At 50.7% G+C, this 22,334-nt stretch overlaps 1 protein-coding gene, 1 long non-coding RNA gene and 4 other non-coding genes across 7 annotated transcripts; 3 read left to right on the forward strand and 3 right to left on the reverse strand.

Moving 5' to 3' along the window:
- Positions 1-1,146: 1,146 nt before the first annotated feature.
- On the reverse strand, positions 1,147-1,310 carry LOC122478639. The gene has a single exon (XR_006296129.1). It is a non-coding gene; the product is annotated as a U1 spliceosomal RNA (small nuclear RNA).
- A 337-nt stretch (positions 1,311-1,647) lies between these two features.
- On the reverse strand, positions 1,648-5,386 carry LOC122478632 (SNRPN upstream reading frame protein-like). Its single transcript, XM_043572176.1, is given in 4 exon segments — positions 1,648-3,481; positions 3,484-3,510; positions 3,513-3,641; positions 4,497-5,386. Coding segments are annotated over 3 exon segments (186 nt in total). The 5' UTR covers positions 3,565-3,641; positions 4,497-5,386; the 3' UTR covers positions 1,648-3,374.
- TRNAY-GUA lies at positions 4,902-4,991 on the forward strand. Its single transcript is given in 2 exon segments — positions 4,902-4,938; positions 4,956-4,991. It is a non-coding gene; the product is annotated as a tRNA-Tyr (tRNA).
- LOC122478633 lies at positions 5,386-15,193 on the forward strand. Of its 2 annotated transcripts, none has more exons than XR_006296124.1 (5): positions 5,386-6,804; positions 7,974-8,085; positions 8,793-8,796; positions 10,762-10,947; positions 14,817-15,193. It is a non-coding gene; the product is annotated as an uncharacterized LOC122478633 (long non-coding RNA). The 2 variants fall into 2 exon arrangements; XR_006296123.1 differs by having other exon boundaries at positions 6,029-6,317.
- Positions 9,083-9,246, reverse strand: LOC122478640. The gene has a single exon (XR_006296130.1). It is a non-coding gene; the product is annotated as a U1 spliceosomal RNA (small nuclear RNA).
- A 493-nt stretch (positions 15,194-15,686) lies between the features above and the next one.
- On the forward strand, positions 15,687-15,850 carry LOC122478641. The gene has a single exon (XR_006296131.1). It is a non-coding gene; the product is annotated as a U1 spliceosomal RNA (small nuclear RNA).
- The last annotated feature ends 6,484 nt before the right edge of the window (positions 15,851-22,334 follow it).

Genomic DNA, 22,334 nt, shown 5'->3' on the forward strand with positions numbered 1-22,334 from the left:
TTTGGTTCCTAGAAAAAGTACTGTGAAGAAATGAAACCAGCTATTAAGAGTCATCCCCTCAACTTTTCCCAAATTTTGAAAACCTTTTCCACTTATTTTGTCATGAAACTAAAGGTTGGTCCTAGTGGAGGCTTAACTCCAATTTGGGGATTAGACTCTAAACCAATAGCATATTTCTCAGTTCCGGATGCCAGTGCCCTGGGGGAGTGCCTGCCCCGGTGTGCCTCTACGCTGTGGCAAGCAGCTGCTACCCTTTCTGAAAAGGCTCACTGGGGTCACTTATGTAGCTATCAAAGTGAAAGAAAAGAAAAGTGAAAGAAAAAACCAGTTGGATTCACGCTTTCCAAGTGAAACCAGCAGCACTTCAGGTTCAGAACTGGACTATGGTTTTCACAAGGACTTGACACTGAAGCTTTCTAGAATAACTGACTTTGGTACTGAACGCAACTGACAAGGTATAAATGATTCGTACAGTTACCAGAGGTCCAACAACAATTCAATTATTGGTGATTATTGGCAGAGCTAAGGCCGGGCCATCTCCGTTAGTAATCTTTCTTTGGCTAATAATACCAAAGTAAAACTAATACAGTATGTATCCAGAGAGCTACCCCAGCCCTAAATTTGACACAAAAATGTTTTAACCGGATTGACTGATGGGGACCGGAAGGAATCTTTCTTAAAACTATACAAAACCGTAGAAGTAAGTAAACCCCATTGGTGAGTGTTTCTTTCACCTCCACCAGCCAATGCAACTACTTCCAGCTCCAGAAATAGTCATGGTAAAATCACACCCCCAGCAGGTGCAAAGAAGGCAGTTGAGAGTTCCTGACCGGGCCAGCTGGAGCTTTCTAGCACCGCAACGTAACGAGGAACTAACCCTACCTGAAGAACTAGAGCAAGCGTCGAAAGGGCCCTAGGCACCGTCCAGCGCTAAAACTCTCGTGACCCCCCAGTGCAGTTCAGGCTGGAAGCCCGAGAGCACCTGCAGCAACCCACCACTGCCCCAGCGCAAACACACCGCAGCGAGACTACCCAGCGCCGTAACTGCTGGCGTCCCAGGCGGCTCTGAGCGCCAACCCCCGAAAGAAAGAAGAGGCCGGGACACAGTGAGCATACGGCCGGTCTGTTCTTCGAAACGCACTAAGCCAGGGGAAAGCGCGAACGCAGTCCCCCACTACCACAAATTATGCAGTCGAGTTTCCCACATTTGGGGAAATCGCAGGGGTCAGCACATCCGGAGTGCAATGGATAAGCCTCGCCCTGGGAAAACCACCTTCGTGATCATGGTATCTCCCCTGCCAGGTAAGTATGAGTTGCTCGCCCCGCCTCGACCCGCACCCTCGCGCTCGCCGCGCTTCACACACACGGTCACTTCCCCCACGCCGCCTCCGCACCCCGCGCTCCCTGCACGCCCCCCGCCTCAACCTCGCTCGTCGGCAAAACAACCGCGGGCGCCTTTGCCGTGCCCCCACGCGGGACGTGCGCGCCCAGGCTGTCCGGGACCGGCAGCCAATGCGCGCATGCTCATCTACATACGCCACGCCTTGCCATGACGTCCCCCGCATCCGGTCTCCGGCTCTGGGACAACGGATGTGCTAGTGGCCGGCCGGGCAGACCCGCCGATGCCTGGCGGGGGGGGGGGGGGGGGGGGGGGGCGCAGGTGGGCAGGAGGCGAGGGGTCCGGGACCTAGCAGCGAGACTCGAGAAGGCGGGGGTCGCCCGGCGCCCAGCGGGAGTGGTGGCGAGTCAGGGCTCGGATGTGGTGTCAACCTGCCTTTCAACAAAAAGAAACTTTCGGCCCATTTTTGTCCTCGCTTGTTCGAAACTCATTTTCAAATATAATCGAAAACTCAGGAAAGGTCTTTCTGCCGCTTGACGTTAAGTGCTCAGCTGCCCTAGTAAGAAGTCGTGGCAATGTTTAGCCATGGCGACTTTCTGAATAAAAGGGCTTCAGTAACCTGCAGTAGCCTGACCTAGTAACGCTAGAAGAAAAACCAGGATTCTAAGTGTTGAAGAACGAAAAACTAAGTAAAACGCTAAACAGTGCCCTTCAACCGCAACCAGTCGTGTCGCCCGAGACCCCGGGCAGCCAGGGTCAGGTGCCCTTCAGCCCTTTCCCCCTCTACCACCCCACCACGCACACAGGGTGGCCCCACCAAGTGCCCTCTGGTCCTTTCTGACTTGGACTCCGTCAAAGGTAAACGCAGCAGACAGTAAGTAAAGTGGTGAAAAAAGATGTCATTCAGTGACTACTGACAGTAGGGGAAAGAGCTGAGCTCCAATCCGATTTGTGCGGAGGTGATTTGGGCGTTTTCCTGGAAGAATGAGAGGAAGCGGGCTCAGTCCAGTCAGAGAAGTGAAAGGTTACAAAGGGTAGTTCGGTGTAACTGCTGTTAGGCGGTTGTGTTTGTTAGCTGGCAGTTACTGAACTGAGGATGCTCTCCTCCCACAGACTGGGAGATAGGCCCTACTTCCTTCCCCATCACATTTCAAAGTCCTTGAGATGGGAGGGACCCTTCAGAGTTGTAAGAGATCCACATTCGCAGTCGCAAGCCCTTTTTAATAAATGCCCTATTTACAACACAGGTTGGGGGCCTGTGTCAGGTGTTTAACTTCCTCAGGCTGGAAGTCAAACTTAGGGACAGAACCTTGTGCTGCTAGAAGCTATGCTAGAGTCTGGTCAAGTCTCAGTGCAGGAAACAGTCTCAGTGCAGGAACAGTCCTTATGTGTTCAGAGTTCTGCAGCTCTCAGCCTAAGAAAGTCTCTGGTGATGAAACAAGATAACCCGGCACTTCCCCCTGGCTGAACCCTGGCTCCTGGACCCTCCTTTTATATTCTGTTCTCTTTGATGACATTGTTTGCCCATTCAACAACTGTTTGTTGTTGTGCCAGACACTTTGAGGAACTGGTAACAAAAAGGCCTCTTGGCGTTCATGTTTTTTTTGTAGAAGGGGCAGAGGGAGTGGGAGAAAATCAACAATGGACACAATAGGTAAATTAATTAGTGTGTTAGCTGTTAGTGGGTGCTCAGAAGAGGTTACACGAGAAGGTGCTATGCTTCAAGCAAAGACTTGAAGGAGGTGAGGGAGTCAATCACGGAGGGGGCGGGGGAGGAAGCATCCCCGGCACAAAGGTCGGCTAGCGCAAAGGCCCAGGTAGGACTGTGTGTGGAGAATAGCAAGGAGGCCCTGCGTCCAGCGCAAAACTGAAGAGTTGTACAAAATTAAGTCAGAGAGGTGACTAGGTTGGTGATAAGATCATGAGGGTCTTGTAGATCATTGTAAGAGGTCCCACACCATCACCACCCCCGCCCCCCATGGATAATATTTTTACTTCACTTGGAAATCAGCTACCTAGATGTTCCAGTACCACTTTAACCACCTCTTGGCATCTCGGCTGAGAATACCTGTCTCAGTTCCGCCTGGAAATCGACCACAGGTACTCGCTGCTGCCGCCACCGTCTCCTTGGGTACAGGTGACGCTCTTGACTTGGACTTCCATCTCTGGGAGTGTTTTTCTCTAGTCCGTCTCAGGTGTAAGTGGTCCCTGGCCGGGTCCATCATGCTGCTGGCTGCTCCTCAGAACAGACCATCAGGCATCTCCAGAGACCACTCCGCTCTGCGCAGATCATTGTAACACTCTAAATGTGAGTGAACCAAAAGTTTTTGTTTTGTTTAGTGTTTGAAGTAAGGTCTACATCGGGGTCCCGGCTGGTTCAGTGGGTGTGGCATGCGACTCCTGATCTTGGGGTCGTGAGTTGGAGACCCAAGATGGGTGTAGAGGTTACTTAAAAATAAAATCTTAGGGGGCGCCTGGGTGGCGCAGTCGGTTGAGCTTCCGACTTCAGCCAGGTCACGATCTCGCGGTCTGTGAGTTCGAGCCCCGCGTCAGGCTCTGGGCTGATGGCTCAGAGCCTGGAGCCTGTTTCCGATTCTGTGTCTCCCTCTCTCTCTGCCCCACCCCCGTTCATGCTCTGTCTCTCTCTGTCCCAAAAATAAATAAATGTTGAAAAAAAAATAAAAAAAAAATAAATAAAATCTTAGGAAGAAGGAACACACACACACACACACACACACACACACACACACACACACGGCATCCAATTCGGGGGCCCGAACTCACAACCTCAAGATCAAGAGTCAAATGCTCTACTGACTGAGCCAGCCAGGCAACCCCGAGCTGGGAGGTTTTGAGCAGGGGAGTGCCTTCATCTGAGTCCTCCGCCTCCCACTCCGCTTGGCACCCAAAATAATAATTACCATTATAATTATTATTATCGTTGTTAATAAAAAATAAGAAATCAGGCTGTTAAAGACAAAAGCAGGGAAATCAGTCAGTTAGTTCAGGAGGCTTGCATAATCCAGGCAAGACGATATTGCCTTCGTATGGTGGCATAATCTGCCACACCAAAAAAATGTCATTTTGGCCTAAGGATTATTTTGAACTAAAGGCATTTAAAAACCAGCAGGTGGTTAGGCGGTTTGCAGCCGCCTACCTAGTGCCCATCCCAGTGGGTTCTCCTCCGCTCCTCCGCGAGGCCACCGCCGCACAACCAACACGCGAGCTTCACCGACGCCCCTCCTCGCCACTGCCGCCACAGACCGCTGTAGTCCCCACCTGTAGAAAGGAGCGCCGGGAGGGGAAATGCAACGGGCGAGAGCCCCGGCCCAGGCATCTTGACAATCGCGACCCGGGAGGCTGGGGCCACCGGCCGGGCAACCGCCAAACGCAGGGGATATGCTCCCTCTGCCCGGAAAGGGGCGCTGGGGCAGCGTCGGCCCTGCTCTTTTTTCTAAAGGGCCTTCCAACCACGCCAAGGCATGCCGGACCTCCGGCTTGCCAGTGTGGTGGCCTCCGTCATTTCAAGAAGAAGCAATGACCCGGGCCTGTCAGCGTGCACCCTTCGATAGCTCAGCTGGTAGAGCGGAGGACTGTAGGCTGGATACGTGTGGGCATCCTTAGGTCGCTGGTTCGATTCCGGCTCGAAGGAAGTGCCTGTCGCTTTTGCGCCACGGGGCGGGGGGCACCGCCCCCCAGCGCCCCGCCCCAACTCTGCCCCGCCCCGGGCACCTGCAGCCTCGCGGCAGCCCCTCTCCCACAGGCCAAAGTCAGTAAGTAAAACCTATAGGGAACACCTGCCTACGTCTGCTCGTGTGCCGCCGCCAGGGAACACACCTGCGCCTTCTTCCCGCAGTTTACCTGCACGTGCCCGTGGACGCTCCACGTCCCCGCCGCTCCTGCCTTGTCTCAGCCCCACGCCGTCCCGCGCCCTTCCCCACTTTTACTCGCCCACTGCTCCCGCTCCAGACAAACGCGTGGGCAAAGAGGTTCTGCCCTCGGCAAGCCCTCGAGGCTGACAAGCGTACAGGTCGTCACACGGGTCGGGAACAACCATGGCGTCCTTCATGAAAACTCCCCCTCCTCGATCTCCTGCCTTGCCTCCGAGGACGGTCGCTGCGTCGGTCGCTCCCAGTTGCAGTCTCTCTGTCTCCTCCTTCCCTGTTTCTCATAGGGTCTATAAATACACAGCTCTACGGAGACAGAAAACCCTCTTCCTCGACCAGCTTAATCTACTCGTGGGACAGAACTGTCACTCTGAGGTTTTCCAAGCCATCGCCAATTGTGCGCTTGCATCGAAGCTGACACTGGCAGAAACGAAATGCAGCAGGGCCCCCCTCATGGGCCTTGCCAGTCGCGACGAGAACTTCAGCGGCCCCTTCAGGTTTCTTGTCAGTCTGAGGACAGGGCGGTGGTCCGGGTACACTTCCGTTTTCCCGTGCCTTCGCACCTGTTCTTGTAGCCACGGATGGCGGGGCTGGGGGCGCTCCCGCTGAGAGAGCAGTGATTACTCACACTCTGTGCACGGGTGGTAAATCCACCCGTACCGATTCTCCCGCTACATCGGACGGAGGGAGAGGGAGATGGATGAAATATTTCTATCTTACCCGCTTTCTGGCCACGGAACGACCGGACCGCTGGGGTCTCCACCTGTATGCAGAAAGGGGAGGGGGCGAGCGGGGGTGGGGGTGGGGTGGGGTGTGGCGGCAAAACGCAGACTTAAGAGTCAGAGTCGGGGCGCAGAAGAGTGGGAGTAGGGGTGGAGTGAGACGGGGGCAGCTGTCGTCACAGTCGGTCGGGCGCACAAATTCACGTCCTTACTTACACAGGCAGCTGGCCTGTGGGTTCTGACCAGCTGGCTGACTTAGCGCTGGGCCCTTAAGGCTAAATTGGCAGGGCCTGAAGAGGGAGACACTGAGGGCCTGTCAGAGAGCACCCATCCAGGAGAAAACGGGCTTCATCCTGGGGACAGAGCCAGGTTGTTGGGGCTGCGGGTGGGTGCAGAGAAGAACGCCAGGGAAAGGTCCTTGTTCTCTTCCCTCCTGTGGGAAGGAAACTCCAGAGACTCAAAGTACAGTTGGAGCGCATCACAGAGGGGGCTGGCAGCGGAACCGCACCGGGAGTGTGGCTCTCTGAGGCCTCAGGGACCCGGCTACTGCCATCCCTGACCTCTGAGACCACAAGCGCCTTTTCGGTTTTAGTTCTGCCTCCCAAACTGGAGACTGCGTTTTCCCCGGCCCCCCGCCCTTCCTCTTGGTTCGCTCCCCAGCCCGGTCTCAGTGCTACTGTCCCACTGCCTCCACGGGTTCAGGAGGCCCTGCCTTTGAAGTCCAACAGTTGACCTTCGGGAAGCCACAGAGAGACCCCAGCCTCTAATGTCACCATCTACAGGCAGAGACCAGCAGACAGGCACCAAAGATAAAACCTCAACCACCTTCACTGGATGTGCCTGATGAGATGTGGAGGTGTGGAATCCCTGGGGACCTAGCTTTGGCGCTTTGGGGGACTAGCAGGGTGAGGGGTGGAGGGGGGAGGTGGGTTTTGGCATCCAGCAAATGCAAGAGTGGGCCCTAGCATGGCGGACGCTTCCTGTCCGGGGTGTCATGGGGAGTGGCCGGGTGCTTCCAAGGTACGGCCCCACATCCTTGCAGACACAGCAGTGCCTGCCACCCAGTCAGGCAGTGGCGACACAGTCAAGGGAAGGCCACGTAGATGTGACCTGTTGTGCCTCTGTGGGACTTTCACTGGGTGGGTGGGCACACACCCGAGGGGATGTTAAAATACATGGAGCCAGGGCAAGGAGTCCAACCCCGGCACTGGTGTTCTCTTCTCCCCGGCCTTTGACTCCAGTGCCTCTCCAGGAAGTCCAAAGCACCTTGACCTATTTCAGGAAGTAACCACCTCCCTCAAAGGAATCCAGGTCGGTGCGCACAGGAGGGTCAAAGGAGCCAGGCCACCAGACTGGCCGACACGGCTGGGTATCAGTCGGCCTCATCATGCCCTGAAACATGGAGCTGTGCCAAAAAGTAAAGCAATGTGCCACTGATGTGGACATGTCAAGCACACAAGAGCCATTTTGAAAGGGTTCCCACTGGCCAAATCGAGATCATGATAATAATCGATCATAGGGGCGCCTGGGTGGCTCAGTTGGTTAAGCGTCTGACTTCGGCTCAGGTTATGATCTCACGGTCCGCGAGTTCAAGCCCCATGTCAGGCTCTGTGCTGACAGCTCAGAGCCTGGAGCCTGTTTCAGATTCCGTGTCTCCCTCTCTCTCTGTCCCTCCCCTGTTCATGCTCTGTCTCTCTCTGTCTCAAAAATAAATAAACGTTAAAAAAAATTTTTTTTTAAATAAAACAAAAAAATAATGGATCATAATCCGTGGAGTAAAACAGGTGCAGGGCCTAAATGCAATCACACATCAGTATCCGTGAACGCTAAGCACCACCGGATCTTGGCCTCCAGATACACAAAATGGAAAAAAAAAAAAAAAAAAAAAAAGGAACCAGGGCTCCTTGGAGACCCACCTAGCCACTTCTTTGGGTTTTCATGTTACTATGGGGTCTCCCACGTACATGGAAAAAATCTGTATGCTTTCCTTCTGATATTCTGTTTTACGTCCAATTTAATTCTCAGGCCCTGCTGGAGACCCTAACAGGGTAAAAGTAAAGTTCTGTCTCCCCTACACCTTGAACCAGAGTGAAGCATGATGGAAGAACAGAAGAGGAAGGCATGGGAGAAAACTAAGGTGCATACCCCTGACTTACCTTTTTCTGATGGTTTGTAAAATGATCCCATTCTTCTAAAGTGAGAAGGGGCTGAACCAGGCTAGGTTGGAGGCCGATGGGGTAGACTGGTGGGTGGATCCTCACAAACTGTGAGATCGTGACCTGAGCGGAAATCAAGAGTCAGGATGCTTGACTGGACTGAGCCACCCAGGCGCCCCAGAAACTTTTTTTTTTTTTTTAACCCCGCGATCTAGAAGTTAATTAATGAAGCATATACTAAAAGCCTATTATGCCGCCATGCACTGTTGTAGCCACGTATGGAATGGAGCAATCAACAAAATAGACAAGAATCTCTGGCCTCGTGGAACTTACCTCTCAGGGGGTATAGTTAGAAAACTAAAATGCAGGGGTCCTGGGTAGCTCAGTCCGCTAAAGCGTGGGGTTTGGGCTCAGGTCCTGAACTCACGGTTGGTGAGTTCGAGCCACGGATCTGGCTCTGTGCTGACAGTTCAGAGCCTGGAGCCTGCTTCAGATTCTGGGGCTCCCTCTTTCTCTGCTCCTTCCCCGCTCACGCTTGCTGTCTCGAAAACCAAACGCTAAAAATTTTTCGGAAAAAAGACAAAGCTAATAAGATGTTAGATCGGTTCTCCAAGCGTCTCTGGGATCAACTGGGAATCCTGTACTACAGAAGGGGCTGCTATCTAGAGTTTGGCGGATTCCGTGAAAGTAAGGTCTCTACAAAACGTTGCTGCGTTTCGCGGTCGTAACCAGCCAGCCCCCGCGGGACTAGGCGATGCTGAAACTGTGGGCCCAGGAGCACGCGTTGAAAGCGCCTTGAGGAAACAACGCGAGAGAAAAAAGAAAAAAACCAAAACAAAACAGGAAACCCCAAGACACTGCCGAGACTGCTGTCCCGACGCCATAGGCGTAACTGTGGAGAACTGAACGTCCAGAAAATCGCTTTTGCGCCAACGCGGGCAAGAAAAGCCGTTTCTGCTCTTCGCAAACCCAGACAACCAGGGGAAAGCGCGAACGCAGTCCCCCACTACCACAAATTATGCAGTCGAGTTTCCCACATTTGGGGAAATCGCAGGGGTCAGCACATCCGGAGTGCAATGGATAAGCCTCGCCCTGGGAAAACCACCTTCGTGATCATGGTATCTCCCCTGCCAGGTAAGTATGAGTTGCTCGCCCCGCCTCGACCCACACCCTCGCGCTCGCCACGCTTCTTACACACGGTCACTTGCCCCACGCGGCTTCCGCGCCCCGGATGCCCGCAGCCCCCCTCAGCTCCAACCTCTCCCGTCCGCAAAACAACCTCGGGCGCCTTTGCCTAGCCCCCACGCGGGACGTGCGCGCCCAGGCTGTCCGGGACCGGCAGCCAATGCGCGCATGCTCATCTACATACGCCACGCCCTGTCGCCGGAGTGGGCGGAGGAACTTCACACCCTTGGGGGACGAAAGTAGAAGAACCGGGGGAGCCTGGCTGTGATTCTTCCAGTTAAAATGAACATTAGTTTGTAGTTCTCTTATTTATTTTATTTATTTGTTTTTTTAATTATGACGTGGATTCATGAGCAGATGGCTAAGAAAGGTTTCTCCAGACGTTTCAGTGCAAAAAGGTGTTGTTATTATACGTAGCACCAGCACAGCACCCGGTGGGCAGGCAGAAAGAGCTGCACTGGGCTTGTGAGGAGTGACTTGATGATATATTTTTAAATTTGTGGAGGGAGGGGGGGATAGAGATAAAGTAAGTTTCCAAGGAATTTTGAAGCAAGGCTTTCAGGACCCTGAGGGGCTAGCTGCTGTCATGGTAAGGTTGCTTTTAGTTTTTAACGAAATATAAACATTAAGGCACTACGGCAGCCGTGAGCTCCTTGAGGAAGGTCACGCTCTGCATGTTTCAGCTCTCTATCAGTGGGCTGCAAGCTGTAAGGAGATCTAGTTTAAGCTACGTTTCTCTTGCCTTTGTTTCCCTCATCCATCTGTACACCCATGTAGGGCTAGAACTCTTCACTCAGAGCCCCATGGTCTACCAACTGAGCCAGCCAGGCACTGCACAGCAGTTTGCAGTTTGCAGTTGGATTGAGGGGTTTGATTTTGTCACCGTTTTTTTCTAACATTTTCCCCACTGAGAAATCACAGTCTTTGCAAAGGCTGGTGAGCCCTCGTTTGGGTTTTCTAGTTTGTTTACTTGTTTCTTTGGCTGACCTTGTGGCCTCCAGGAGGTTAGGACAGGGTTGCTTGACTTGTGGGTTCGCTTTAGGTATGACACATCGACTGTGTTAAGTGGGGGGGGGGGGTGGGGAAGGCCCCCAAATATATGTAGTATGCTACCGTTTGTGTAGGAAAAGTGTGAAAACAAGAAAATTATACAGTCTTGCCAAAAGAAACAGAAGACTAGGGACACCTGGGTGTCTGACTCTTGACTTCAGGTCAGGTCAGGTCAGGATCCCAGGGTCGTGGGCTGGGCACTGAGTGTGGAGCTTGCTTAAGATTCTCTCTCTCCCCCTCTGCCCCTCTCCCCTTCTCCCCGACTAGCACTCTCTAAATAGATAAATGATGAAATTGCCTGGCGGGGGGGGGGGGGGGGGGGGGAGTGGAAGGAGAGAGTGATGCTTTTCTGAGTACACCTTTCTCTGTAATTTTGACTTTTGGAATTCTATTAATATTTTACATATATTTTTAAATCACAGGGGGAACATCCCTAACGTTGAACATAAGCATAACCGAACCTAGCGATCTGAGATGAATAGTGTAGCCACACTGGAAGAAAAAAAAATAACCAACTGAAATGACTTTTGGGCGCAGTACATCGACTATAAACATCTTCAAGTCCAAAGACAAGAACTGCAAACACATACTGAACTGTCCCATAGTAGGTTTGTATTTCATAGCTGTATGGTCGTAACAGTTCTGTAACAACGTTGTGTATATTGTAGGATTGAGCTAATGACTAAATGGATGTTGGGAGTCAAGGTTCTTACTGTTGGAGAAAGGAGATACAAACAAATATGGAATGATGGTCCGCCTGGGTGGCTCAGTCTGTTGAGCGGATATCCGACTCTTGATTTCAGCTCAGGTCATGATCTCACGGTTCATGAGTTTGGGCCCTCCGTCGGGCTCTGTGCTGATGGCTCAGAGCCTGGAGCCTGCTTCAGATTCTGTCCATCTGTCTGTCTGTCTGTCTGTCTGTCTGTCTCTCTCTCTCTGCCCCTGCTCATGCTCTGTCTCTCTTGCTCTCAAAAATAAATAAACATTTGGGGCACCTGGGTGGCTCAGTCGGTTAAGCGCCTGACTTTCGCTCAGGTCACGATCTCGCGGTTCATGGGTTCAAGCCCCACATCGGGCTCTGCGCTGACGGCTCGGAGCCTGGAGCCTGCTTTGAATTGATTCTGTGTCTCCCTTTCTCTCTGCCCCTCCCCTGCTCATGCTCTCTCGCTCTCTCGCTCTCTCTCTCACAAAAATAAACATTTAAAAAATAAATAAATAAACATTAAAAACAAAACCAAAAACACGGGGTGCCTGGGTGGCTTAGTCGGTTAGTTGGTTAAGCGTTCAACTTCAGCTCAGGTCATGATCTCACGGTTTGTGAGTTCGAGCCCCTCATCAGGCTCTGTGCTGACAGCTCGGAGCCTGGAGCCTGTTTATTCTGTGTCTCCCTCTCTCTCTCTCTGTCCCTCCCCTGCTTGTGATCGGTCTCTCTCTCTCTCTCTCTCTCTCTCTCAAAAATAAATAAACGTTAAAAAAATTAAAGCAAGCAAACAAACAAATATGGAATGGTGGAGGGCAAGGAGGACCCACTTGCATAAAATTGAGAGTTGGAATTTAAGGTACTGGTGTGGGCTCATTATTTATTTTTTTAATTTTTTTTTTTTTTTTTTAAAGAGAGAGAAGGAGCGAGTGGGGGAGAGGGCATAGAGAGAGGGAGAGAGAATTTTCTTTACGTTTATTAATTTATTTTGAGAGGGGGGAGAGGGGCAGAGACAGAGGTAGAGAGAATCTTAAGCAGGTTCCACACCTAGCAGGGAGCCGGAGGCAGGGCTCAATATCATGACCCCAAGGTTATGACCTGAGCCAAAATCAAGAGACGGATGCTTAACCAACTGAACCACCCACGTAGCTGTCCCTGGGCTCATTGTTTTTAATCTACATCTGTAGACAGGTGTTAGGAAATACACATATTCTCTACCTCTATCCACTGAAGGGGCCTAGAGGCAAAGACAGTAGCATTAGACATACCTACCGCCTTGATCTTGCTTCCTTTCTTTTTCTTTTTTCTTTTTTTCTTTTCTTTCTGTCTCCTCCTCCTCCTCCTCCTCCTCCTCCTCCTCCTCTTAATGTTTATTTGTTTAACGTTTATTTGTTTTTGAGACAATGTGTGAGCGGGGGAGGGGCAGAGAGAGGGGGGCTGAGGATCCAAAGCGGGCCGAACTCACCAACCGAACCCGTGAGATCACGACCTGAGCCAAAGTCGGCCGCCCAACCGACTGCGCCACGCAGGCGCCCCTTGATCTTGTTTTCTAAAACCACTCCCCACTAAAAAGAACCAGGCCTCTTTGGAGAAATAGATAATTTTCACGAGCCAAGACAGATACATAATGGCCCTGGAACATCTGGTGCCAGAAGACACGGAAATGCTCCAAAAATGCTATGGACATGTCCGAAGGACACCGTAGGCACCCTGAAGGGGTTTTTATAGGCCCGATCTGAGAACATTAGAACATCAAAATAAATTTCAAAACAGTTTTGGGTTACAAACAACTGAACAAAATAACAACCATGAGTTCGTATCGTTAGCACACAGGGAAGGAGGGAAAGTCCTACCTTACGATGCCAGCTGATAACTGAAGAATGAATGATGGCATTAGAAAATGGACATTTGGCAATCATAACGCAAGAGCCATCAGTGGATGCTAAAAACTGTTGTGTTAAACAGGATATTCACATATCCTCAACTTATCTCCATACAAATCACTTAATAATTACAAAGGGAAAACTTGATGAACACCTCCAGTGGCCGACAGTTGCAGTGCTGGCCCCAGTACCCAGGTGCTTCTGCAACACCCCAGCCTACTGACTTTGGCCTTCGCTATGTGACTTGCTTTGGCTAATGGGACATTAGTAAATGGGATGCAAGCAGAAGGTTGAAAATCACTTGCTCACTAAGACTGGCCCTCACTTGCCTGTCCTGAGGCCACCATGAGAAGAAGCCTGGGTTAGCCCGTTGGAGGATGACATCGCCGGAGTGAACGTGAACCCTGTCTGCCGAAGTCCCCTAGACCGACTAGGCCCCAGGTGACCTGCAGGCTGGCCGCCGCGGCTCCAGCGATCCCGCTTGAGACCGGCAGAACTGCCCGGTGGAACCCAGCCAGAATCGCTGATCCACAGAATTGTGAGCAAGTGAAACGGTCATTATTTCCAATCGCTAAGTTTTACGGCAATCTGTTACACAGAGACGGGTAACCGATACACCTCCTTCACTAAGTAGTCGATGTTAACCCCACCGGTAATAGAACAAACTGCCTTCACGTGCCTCCAAACGTGGTGCCCAGAGGAGGCCTGTATACATCTGCTAGGTCTGTCATAATAAAATACCACCAACTGGGTGGCTTAAAAAAACAGAAGTGTCTTCTCTCACAGTTCTGGAAGCTAGAGGTCCAAAAGCAAGGTGCCAGCAGGGCCGTACTCTCTCTGAGGCTCTGAGTGGAATCGTCCCCCGTTACTCCCCAGCTCCCGGTGGTGACAAGCCAAGCCTTGGCTCGCTTGCGGCTACATCACTACACTCTCTGCTTCTGCCATCGCATGGTGTTCTGTCAGCGAGTCTCTTCACGTTGCCGTCTTCCTCGCGTAAGGAAAACAGTCACATTGGATCAGGGCCCGCTCGAGTGACCTCACCTTCACCCGACTGTATCTGCAAAGATCAGATTTCCAAAGAAGGTCACAGTCCTAGGTACCAGGACTTAGGACTTCAACATATTTTTTTGGAGGGACACAAACCAACCCATAACAGACACGGTATCATTTACGTAGCCTTCGTGTCAAAAATGCAAGTACAAAAATGTACTTGCGAGGGAAGCCAGGACAACTCAAAAACTGAAGGACGGTCTCCAAAATGACTGGCCCGTAGCGTTCAAAAAGGCCTGCATCATGAAATGCAAAGAACTACCTGGGAACTATTTCAGATAAAGAGACATGACAACTGAATGCAACACATGATTTTGAATTTTCCTTTGCTCTAAAGGACATTATTGGGACAATTGATGGAAAAGGGAATAACGTCGGTAGAGTAGTAAGATTGTATCAATGTTCATTTCTTGGTTTTGATAATTCTCCTGGGGTTAGGGAAGAGAACCATTTGTTTGTTTTGAGGAGTAGTACACCCTAAGAAAGGAAACTTCCTGAAACAACTAACAATCCAAAACGTGGGCCACCTGGGTGCTCAGTCCCTTAAGGGAACGAGCCTTGGTCATGATCTCACGGTTGGGGGCGGGGAGGGGGCGGAGAGGGGGCTCGGTGCGCGTGGGGCTCCCCGCTGACAGCACGGAGCCTGCTTGGGATTCTCCCTCTCCCCTGCTCTCGCCCCGTCCTCCCGCTCTCTCTCAAAATAAATTAAAAAACAAAAGAAAAGAAAAGTAAAGTAAAAGGACGTACAACACGTTAACTCGGATCTTGATGCTGCTAGAACCTCAGAGAAGTCTTTGCTGACCCAATAATCTCTAGTCCTGTCTCTTGCCTTGCTTTGCTCCAGGGACCCGATCACCCAGGAACACACAACACTTCAATCATTTTGCTCCTATCTGAAGAGGATATTTACCTTTACCTCCACTCGATCTCCGGAAAGAATCTTCTTGTACAGAAGAGGAAAAGACAAATCCGGGCAGGCTGAAAGAGGCAGCCGAAGCCCACAGGATGAAAACGTGATATTTCCGTTCATTTGATTTTCGGAGACCATTGGACGCCCCTCCCCAGCCCACACATCTACTCTTGAGAATGGACGCCTTGTCCTGACTGACGCCCTCTGTTCAAATTTTCCTTTCGTTGTCGCAAGATTAGGTTACTACGTAATCCGAAAGGTCATACTGAGGATTAAGACAATTTCGTGTTAAATTGGTGACAAAACTCTTAGTATTTAAGGTTGAGTTGATTCTCTGTTGCGCATTGCATGTAATTTTCGTTGCAAGGAAGGGGAGACTTAACCCACCGCCTGGGTGGGGCCTGCAGCTTCTGGACGCCGCGGGACCCCGTCTTCTCGGGTCTCCCCTCCGGTCCCGACTCCTCGCCGCCCTCCCCCCATCCTTCGCTCCAGGCACCGGCGGTCTGCCGGGACACTAGCACATCCGTTGTCCCAGAGCTGGAGCCGCGACGCGGGGAAGCGCGCGACAAGGCGTGGCGTATGTAGATGAACAAGCGCGCAGAGGCTGCCGGTCCCGGACCGCCTGGGCGCGCACGTCCCGCGTGGGGGCTAGGCAAAGGCGCCCGAGGTTGTTTTGCGGACGGGAGAGGTTGGAGCTGAGGGGGGCTGCGGGCATCCGGGGCGCGGAAGCCGCGTGGGGCAAGTGACCGTGTGTAAGAAGCGTGGCGAGCGCGAGGGTGTGGGTCGAGGCGGGGCGAGCAACTCATACTTACCTGGCAGGGGAGATACCATGATCACGAAGGTGGTTTTCCCAGGGCGAGGCTTATCCATTGCACTCCGGATGTGCTGACCCCTGCGATTTCCCCAAATGTGGGAAACTCGACTGCATAATTTGTGGTAGTGGGGGACTGCGTTCGCGCTTTCCCCTGATTTTTCATAGTCCGAATGAAAGAGCTTGGGCTTAGCTACGCGGCGGGGTGGGGTTGTGTGTCTGAGCTTCGCACCCACGATACGGCCGCGCTGTTGCTGTGGCGTTATTTCTCGTAGTAACGCGTCCCGGGACGCCCCAAAGAAGCCTGCAGGAAAGTAGAAGCGCGCTTCTCCGCTTTTGCTTGGCTTTGTTTTGCTTTTCTTTGCCTCGTTTTCCGCCAATTGTAGCCCGCGTACTGCGGCAGCACGGAGAACATTTTTCCGGTCGCCTGAGAACGTGGTGATAGGCGAGCACGTCAGGGCTTGCGGGGGGCCAGGAGACGGCGCAGAAGTACGTCTTCGCTTCGTGGTCGTTTTCTTTTCTTTGTAAGTCCTGCCACACCTCGTCCCCCGCCCCCCCCCCCCCCCCAGCAGTGTCTCCTTGAAATCCACCACCCTGCTCTGTTAACTTGTGCGTAGTGCCTCACTTCAAAAAGGTCTGTTTGAGCTCAACTTCTGTAGCAGTTCACCACGGAATCTGTGTTGTAGGCGCTTTCCCAAACTAGGGGCAGAGGAGAAACTCGCCCAGTCTTTAAGCCTCACGGGCCTTAGCGGCCCGGGGACCCCCACTTTCTTTCGCAATTTCCTTTCTTTACCATCCTCCACCTTCACTGCCACCGACCCCGCCACCTTCATTCCTCCTGGGTCGTTCATTCCTACTGCTCGCGTCACTCTCTTCCCCTCAGAACGTGCAGTAAAGACACTCTGTGGGAGAAACCCTGTACTACTACCCAGTGCAGGGCTTTGTCTCTGTTACTGGGCGTCTTCCTCTTTCTCCTTTGTGTCCCCCAGGCACAAGATGGTCCCTGAATGTTTCGTAAATGCCACACCACGAGAGTATTGAAACCAGTTTTTGGTTTGGTTTGGTTTTACGGCGAACCAGCAGCTGAGCTGCGGAATACTTCCATTGTTCTGGAGGTACAAAGTAGCATCTTTCCTAAAGTATGCCCTTGAGGGAGTAACCTACATTCTTCACCTTCGTTGTGTGTTTTGTGACAAGGCCCTTCCTTGGATAGTGCGGTCAACTCATTTATGTGTGTTTTTGTTAAGCACCCTGCCCCACACTAATATGTAACTTGCTGCTTCCACTCTACCCCCACCCCAACAGACACCGTAAACATGTAAACCAGGGACCAAGGGATGTACCTACCACTCTCCTACCCTTGCCCGGAATAAGGCCCCCTTGGTACAAACAAGCAGATTAGCGGATGGATAGGTGCGACACTGTATTACTGCCTTTTGCCCCGTACTTGCTGTTTCTTAGCATTTACACAGCACCGTCACGTTTTCAAAGCACTGTACCAATGTTTATTAATCCTCACAACACCCCTGTGAGGTAGGTAGGTCAGTATGTCCTTTGTAGTAGAGAAACTGAGGCAGACAGAGGTCAAGCGAACCAAACCTGCCTAGGCCACAAGGGCAGCCGGCGAAGGGACTGCACCCGAGTCCCGAAGCCAGGGCTCTCTGTCCCGTTCATCCACTGGTGAGCATCGCGTGGGCGTCTTCTCACCAGCGAAGGGGACAGACAGGAGGACCAAAGACACAGATTTCTCAAGCAAACGTGGGGGGGCGGGGGTTAGTACAAACGACATCAGGGAATAACCAGGGAACAACGCCAGTGAAAGAGAGAAACGTGAACCAGCACACCAGTAAGGCAAGAGAACATGCCGGAGAGCAAGGCTGGGATCATGGTGACTACGCAGAAGACCTAGACCAGGGGTGGGGAAAATGTAAACGAGGAACCCACCTACAAGGTGACCAACCCAAAGACCTGTGGTTTCCAACTGGAAGAAAAGTTAGACAGTGAAAAAAACCAAACCACACAATCGAATTTTAAATTAGAAATGACGTGGCGATAATTCACATTAAAAAGGCCAATCGTATTTGTATTGTAACTAGTACCCTTTTTGGAGCCTTCCATTCCAAATATTCCAATCTCCCCCCCCCCCCCCCCCCCCCCCCCCCCCCCCCCCCCCCCCCCCCCCACGAGGGCTGTTCGTTAACAGCACTCTTTCTCTCTCCATACCAATCCGTACACTAGTAGAACTATCAAGTGGCTCGATGGCGTGTCGCAGGGTTAACTGGCCCGGCTAGGGATGGAATTCAGGAAACCATCACAGACGGACCATTCTGTCTGCCTCCTGTATTTTAGAAACAGCTGTTTCGAACCTGCCTCTGCCCAATTCCATCTTCTAGGAAAGGCTGAGAGCACACAGAGAAGCAGTTCATTCTTTCGTAAGGGGATTGGTGAACCTGGTTCAACATGCCATTTTCAGAGAAAAAAGACAGAAGCCCTGCACTGTAAAGCATAACGAAGGAGTAGATTGATTATAGCTACTCCAAATTTTAGCGTGATACAATGACCACAGAGTTAAAAACTATCACTGTTACCACGGTTTATTTGACAATAGTCGGTTTAGTCTACAAGTTTAAGGCAAACATACTAATGCAGTCGCTTTTCATCAGAAATCATACTTATAAAGATTACATAAAGTCTGTCCCAAAACTTCTAAGAAATGTTCATTAATTAAAAATAAGTCTGATTAAGATGCTTTTACCAGGATACATGGATGAACTAAGGTGGCATACAATGTTTTTAAAAAAACAAAACAAAACGTAACAAAAACACCAAAAGAAAACACAAGGTAATGGCAACCTTTATCTTGTCTGAACAATGCATCTTTGAAAGGGTTAAACATCAGAAATTACTTAAAGGGAAATAAGATTGGCAGCCATAAGGAACGCTATTCAGAAAATAAAGACAGTTACAGAGGCTACTTAAAAAAGGACTGAACGCTGGGCTTCGGAAGAGGAGGAGCGCACGGTGATGGACAACCGTCCCAGGGAGCACACGGGGAGCTGCAGGAGGGCAGCGTTCCACCACACAGACGGACGGACGGACCCGCAAAACCCGTGGACGGCACCGCTCCATCGCTTCTCAGAAAAAAAGGAGAGTAGATGCACTTGGTCAGCTGTTTCTTTTGTTTCCAGTGAGCAGTAAATGCCTAATCTCATTAAGAAAACAAAAATAAAATCTGAAGGAAGGCAGCCCTTTTTAACCAAAGGCGGAGTGTGGCTTATGTGTCTCCATTTAACACTGCCAAGCAGTTCTGCAGCAACTGTAGGTTACCCTAAAAAGGAAGGGAAAATAAATCATGAAGTGCAGACAGCCTGGAAGAGTTGCAGTGAAAATATAACAGCGCTGGGAATCCCGTAACTAACGCCACCTTTATTAAGACAACAGAACTCCGGAAACAGCTACTCACTATCCACACACGTACGGCTTTAAAGACATAAAACCGTATCCTTTGTTTCACGTACAAGGTTTTCCACACACCAGGTTTCTTCAGGGCATTTCCGTCTAGATCAGTATTATGGTGTTGAATCACTCGGCATGATTCTAATGAGGGATGAAACATGCCCTGTGTGTCCAAGTCAAACTACCGGACGTTTTGCAAGGCCGGTTCTTATCCCTTTCCTCTAGCCGTTAAAATCTGTGTATCAGGGTAGAGGCATATTAAATTATAACGTACGCTTTCAGGACTAAAGTAGTGAGTGATACCAGTTTTTATACACATAGCCGTAAGTTCCCGTACAACGGCATTCTGTAACATTCAGACAGGCCTACGTACCCATTTGTAAAACATGGGCGCTGGCATCCAAATTTAGACACGTGTCCGGACAAATGTAAGCATATGTGGATGACACCGATAAATACACGGGGTAAAGGAAAACCTCTTCCTTCCAGTAAGTAGAAAGCCAACTAAAACGATGGGATTAGAAAAGTGACCGTCTGGCAGCCACCGCAATAATCGACGGAGGCAAAAGTCATGAACGGTGGCTTTGAGCATAAGGCTGAAATGCCAATACCGTAGCCATTAGGTACGCGCGGCGATGGAAAATTTAAATTTCTGTTAATAGTAGTTAAATAAAAACTCAGTTTCTCAGTTGCACCACCCACATTTCAAGTGTAGGCGTCTGACGGCCACGTGTGGCTACTTAGTGGCTACCGTACCAGACAGTGCTGATGACAGGACACTTCCATCATCACACAAAATTCTGTGGGACAGTGCTGGGTAAGCGATGGGGTATTTACACAGTCCCAAGGATCTCCCCGCAGAATACTTCTTCATTTCAAAGTGTAAAATAGTAACTTGGCCACTGAGAAACCTGCAGACATCATCACTTGAGCCAAATGATCAAAGTCAGACACTGCCAGCGAGGCAACTCATCGACGGCACGTACCTCCTGAAAGGATGCAACAACGAGAAGGTCCGAGCACCACTTCTGGGCGATTCCCGCCACAGGTGGGGAATCTAAACTCAATAACTAGACGAACCCAAAGCGAGGGACATTTTATAGACCTGTGCTTTTCAGTGTCCAATGTTATGAAATACAAAGACTCAGGAACTTTCCGGGTTCAGGAAGTCTAAAACGACACGTGCGGGGGGGTGCGGGGCGGGGAGGGCACCTGGCTGGCCCAGTTGGTAGAGCGCGCGACTCTCGACTCTCTAGATCCTGGGGGTCGTGAATTCAAGCCCTACAGCGGGGGTAGAGCTCATCCCAAGAAAAACGAAAAGTCACGCCCGGGTGGCTCTGTCGGTTAAGTGTCCGACTCTCGGTTTCTGCTCAGGTCACAATCTCACGGTCTCGGTTTCGTGAGTTGGAGCCCTCCCCCACCCCACCCTGCGCCCGGGGCTCTGCGTTGACAGCGCTGGAGCCTGCCTTGGGATTCTCCCTCTTTCTCTCTCTCTCTCTCTCTCGCTCTCTCGCTCTCTCGCTCTCTCGCTCGCTCTGCCTCTCCCCTTCTCCCACGTGTGCGCTCGCGCTCTCTCAAAATAAATACATAAACTTAAAAAATAAATAAAAAGACCTGTGCGCCAAATGTCATGTATTATCTTGAGGATCCTTTTGCCACTAAAGACATTATTCATTATTAGACAACTGGTGGCATAAAAGTCTGTGGATTAGATAATGGTACTGTATCCATAGTAATTTCCTGATCTTTGTAATTGCTCCAAGTACTCAAGAGAATTATTTGGTGTTAGGAAATCGACACTGAAGTGTTTAAGAGCCAAGAGGCTTCCTAGCTGCAACCTAAATGGTTTAAGACAAAAACAGGTATGTATAAGGGTAGGGGTGTGGGGTGTGTGTGTACTGTGTAAAGAGGAAAAGTAAAGAGGGAGGGAGGAGGAGGGGGAGGGGAGGACAGAGCGAACATGGCAATATGCACATTTGAGGACTCTAGTGACAACTATCCAGGGATTCTTTGTACTTTTCTTGCAACTTTACTGAGCGCCTGAAATTGGGGGCACATAAACATTTAAGAATTTCAAGTGCCCCAGTAACTGTCCATGTTGTGCCAGTAGAACGATGGATTCTGAGCCTGTCTGTATTTCCGACATGATCTTCTTAAAGGTATATCCCTCCAGTGGGACGAAGTCCAAGGATACACATCCTGCACTTGACACACTGCCAACGCCCTCCGGAAGGGTGTGCCCTGGTCCACACTTACCCACCAGGCACGAGGACTCCACGCCCTCATAGGCAGCAGTAGCATCACCTTTTTTTTTTTTTTTTTCACTGCCTTTATCATACATTCTATGCTTCATTAATAAAGTATCTGAGACTATCTTCAAGGACACAAAAGTGACCAAATGACCTAATTTTCTGTTATAACCAGGTTCCAATACATGGCAAGACATATCCCGGTTATAACGAGTGAAATCCAAAGTAGTTTTAAACCATCTGGATGTAAATTTAACCAATGTCTAATCTCTTTGGAATGACTTATATGGATTCTGGGACCCAAATGGGACTTTGTTCAGATTTGCAAAATCATCAAGAAACCTCAGACGAGAGGGCAGGGTTTCTCAACCTCGGCGTTTTTTTTCTTTTTTTTAAGCTTTATTTATTATTTTTTTTAAATGTTTATTTTATTTTATTTTTGAGAGAGAGACAGAGAGGGGGGCGGGGGGAGAGAATCCCAAGCACGCTCCACGGTTATCAGTGCAGAGCTGGACACGGGGCTCGAACTCACAAACCCGTGAGATCATGACACGAACGGAAACCAAGAGTCAGACGCTTCACTGACTGAGCCACCCAGGCGCCCCAAGTTTTGTTTATTAAAGTAATCTCTCTACCCCCAACGTGGGGCTTGAACTGGCGACTCCGAGATCGAGAGTCACACGCTCTTCCGACCGAGCCAGCCAGGCACCACCCACCCTACCCCCCATTTAAAAGAAGATTTTATTTTATCATTATTTTTAAAATTTATTATCATTTTCTTAGGTAGGTCAAGAGGCGGATGCTTGACTGACTGAGCCACCCAGGCGCCCCTGAACGATTTTATTTTTCAAGTCATCTCTACACCCGACGTGGGGCTCGGACCTACAACCCTGAGAACACCAGTTGCACGCTCCACCGACTGAGCCATCCAGTCTC

Source organism: Prionailurus bengalensis, unplaced genomic scaffold, assembly GCF_016509475.1.
Source record: "Prionailurus bengalensis isolate Pbe53 unplaced genomic scaffold, Fcat_Pben_1.1_paternal_pri Un_scaffold_121, whole genome shotgun sequence".
Taxonomy (NCBI): Eukaryota; Metazoa; Chordata; class Mammalia; order Carnivora; family Felidae; genus Prionailurus; species Prionailurus bengalensis.